General features: G+C 30.2%; 2 protein-coding genes across 2 annotated transcripts; one reads left to right on the forward strand and one right to left on the reverse strand.

Moving 5' to 3' along the window:
• Window positions 1-1,837: 1,837 nt before the first annotated feature.
• Window positions 1,838-3,012, forward strand: EIN_221470 (serine/threonine protein kinase, putative; the record flags this gene model as incomplete). The annotated part of the gene is made up of 2 exons (XM_004254767.1): window positions 1,838-1,963; window positions 2,005-3,012. 2 exons carry the CDS (start codon window positions 1,838-1,840, stop codon window positions 3,010-3,012), a joined length of 1,134 nt encoding a protein of 377 aa, XP_004254815.1.
• A 139-nt stretch (window positions 3,013-3,151) lies between these two features.
• On the reverse strand, window positions 3,152-3,667 carry EIN_221480 (tyrosine kinase, putative; the record flags this gene model as incomplete). The annotated part of the gene is made up of 1 exon (XM_004254768.1): window positions 3,152-3,667. A coding segment is annotated over one exon (516 nt), but the record flags the coding sequence as incomplete, so codon positions are not given.
• Between the last annotated feature and the right edge of the window lie 2 nt (window positions 3,668-3,669).

Genomic DNA, 3,669 nt, shown 5'->3' on the forward strand with positions numbered 1-3,669 from the left:
TGTACTTTCTCTCCATACTGTAAATTATTTCAAAAACCATTTTAAACACCCTATAATCATTGTTTCATTATTTTTCCTGCATTTTTATAATTTTTACCTAATTACTATTTTTTTAAATATAATTTGTGTATTTTTTGTCAAATACACAATTTATATTTGATTTGATGAAAACTTTATTTGATGAACTTCAATTAATATTTTTAAATATATTTTAATAGTAAATTTTAGTATTATTATAGTACAAATATAATTAACAATTTGAATAGTTCATTTAATAGTATTAAAATAATAATTAATCTAAACAGGGCTCTCAAAATTTCAAACCCCCGTCCCCACGTGGCAAGATTCAAGAACTCGATTACATTGTGATTTCAATAAATAGCACAAATCCAAATTATTTTTAGTTATACTTCAATTTCTTTGTTAATCAAAAAACACACAAAAACTAAAATAACGGCAAAAATCAAAATTTTAGCATATATTTTATAAAAATATAAAATTTTTATAACAAAGAATTTTTCTTTCACAAATTTACCAAAGTTTATATTATTATTTATTATTTTATATTATATTTGTAATAAAACATATGTTCAATAGTAAATATTGAATAAAAACTTTTTATGTTGATTGTTAAACACAATTGAAAACATGGATAGTGGTGCAACAATTAGTTCAAATACATTTATCAAATGAAATAAATAAACCCCTTCTGTTTGATTATCAAGTTTGTTTTAAAACGCGACATAATGTTAACTAATATAATTACACTAAAAGTCCGTTTAATTAAGTCTGAAAAACAATTGATAATTATAATTTTGTTTTAATCAGAATTACACATAAACCCGTGAAACATATTTTAAAGGTGCAATAGTTACTTTAAAACCATTTCCAGCAACAACAAAGTATCAAATTATAGTGTAATATTTACAATATGGTTGTTATGTTATAACCAAGAACAACAGATTATCCATTTTTCATTTATTGAATAAAAAACCAAAGAAAAACTTTTGCCATTTTTATTTTTTATTTTTTTTAAATACCAACTAAAAAAAATAAAGCCCAAAAAAATCGAAAAGACAAATTAAAACAATTTTGTTTTATTCAAACATTAAATCAGAATTGCCATCAAAAAGTTTATTTTAAATTTTCTGAAACCATTATTCAATAAAAATCAACCCTTGTCTTTTTAACTTTGTTTTTAAGAGCCCTGATCTAAAGAAATTTGCATAATTTTAATAAATTTTTTTATACATTTTTTAATAAAAATTTAAAGAAATATTTGATATTTTCTTTTTTTTTGAAAACTGTTCCAAAATACATCAAAAATATTTGCAAATAAAAAATATATTAGAACGAAATTTTTTTCTTTTCTAAAAAAATACAAAAAACTATAATTGTATTCTGATAAAAATCCATTGAAAAAAACATGAAGATAATTATTAATATATTGTTTATAATAGTAAACCAAATTGAAAACTATTTATTATTAACAAAAAAATAACATAAATAAATCAAGCAAGTCATTTCAAAAAATATTGAAGTCCATTACACAATAAAACAATTTGAAAATTTTTCGTTAAAAAACCCTAAACATTTTTTGCACAATAGAATCACAATAGTAATATAAATTATAATATTAATAAAAAAGATCCCTTGATTCCGACTCCAAAAATACTCGACATTTATTCTCGATTTATTTCAATATTAAAAAATGTAAAAAGATCGATAGAACGAGTTCTGTCGTGTCTTCATAATTCCAAAGTGAGCTTTTTTCCACATTTTTATGTTTGAAAAATCTAAAAACGTCTGTAACTTATCAAAAAATAACATTTCACTGATGGCCGAAGTGAAGCAGATTCTCACAGGATATGTTGTGAAAGAGGGCAGTCAAGTGAAGAGTTGGAAAAAGCGGTGGTTTGTGTTCTCGACAAATGGGAACATGAGTTACTACACAAATCGACAAGTTCGTTTCATTGATTTTTTCTTATTATATCTAACAATAAGGAAACCAGCAAAAAGGGGGAAGTTGATATGCGTCAAGCACTTCGTGTCATTAAAGACAACACAAAAAAGTTACTCATTGAAATCACTTTTGATAGTTCGCGCGTTCTACGATTGAAATTCGATGAAGAGGCAGTCGAGGACAGATGGTACAACGCATTTTTGGAATTCATAGATGACCAAAAGACTTTATCTTCTGGGTTTTCGCGGTATGATGTTATCAGCTCATCAAGTTTTAACATCGGCAAAGTTTTTATTCAGACGGAAAAGGGGTCTATTCAGTCTGCAGTATTTAAAAAGAACAACAAACCCTTTGCACTTAAAACTCTTTTCAAAAATTCTTTAAATCAAACCGAAATCGACTACATCCAATCAATCCATAAAAATCTGAGGGATGTCACTTGCCCGTATGTCATGAAGACACTCGCCACGTTCGATGAAGACAACTTGTTTTTCGTGATGAATGAATACCCGACACAGCGGGTCGGGGATATCATGGACCACGCGATCATCCCACTCCCCAAAATCAAATTCTTTGCAACGGAGTTGTTGTTGGCAATCAACGCTATACACCACTGCCAATACACTCATATGGAAATCAATCCAGAAACAGTTTATTTGACAAGTGAAGGTCACGTCTTGTTGTCTGCGCCAATTGGACTCAGAGTTTCATACAAATGTGGGTACAACTACTTTGCACCAGAAATCCTCGAGAAAAAGGAATTAGGATTTGGTGTCGATTACTGGAGTCTTGGGATTTTGCTCTTTGCGATGTGTTTTGGCGACGCGCCTTTCTACGACACGGCCCCGGCAATGATATGCAAAAAGATCATCAGTGAGCAAATCAACTTCCCGTATAACTCATTTCCCGAAGTCGAAAGTTTCATCGCCGAATTGCTCGTCAAAGACGCCGCAAAGAGAAACTGCGATTTCGAAATCCTCAAAACAAGACCTTTCTTTGCTGGGACAAACTTCGACAAGTTCCAAAACAAAGAAGTTGTTCCACAATAATTTTATTACTTATTAAACACTGCTTGTTCAGATGTATTTGATTGGATTCAATTGTGTTCTCTTCAATAGGTTATACTATAATTGATAATAAGAAAAACTATAAAATATAGTTTGAGAATAACTAAAAATACAAAGGATTTTATTGTGTTGTGTGGAGCACCGGTTTGGAGTATATTGTCGCAAGGCGCTTAACAACTTCTTCAATTGGAATTCTATCATACATCTTCTGTCGCCAACAATCCTTCACAACACTTGCGAGCTCGTCATTTATATTGTCCAGTGATGGCCTTTGCCCATCAGATATGAACTCGGCTATTTCCCATGACCGGTACTTCTCAGGGTCAAATGCTTTCTCCCACTGGAAACACTCGCACATAGTCATTCCAAGAGAATACACATCGGCAGACTTCTCGTAGTGCATTCTATTGAGTACTTCTGGTGGCATATATTTTGGTGTTCCAACACCTTTAGTGAAGGTCATATCAAGTACCATCTTATTCACGTTTCTTGAAGATCCGAAATCAGTCAGTTTTGCATTAATTTCGACGTCATTCTCAAGAGACATGACTAAGATATTTTCTGGTTTGATGTCTCTGTGAAGAATATCATTGTTGTGTAAGTACTTCACCCCTTGTGCACTGTCCAACATCATTTTAG

Source organism: Entamoeba invadens (assembly GCF_000330505.1).
Source record: "Entamoeba invadens IP1 unplaced genomic scaffold scaff_1105074725849, whole genome shotgun sequence".
Taxonomy (NCBI): Eukaryota; Evosea; order Mastigamoebida; family Endamoebidae; genus Entamoeba; species Entamoeba invadens.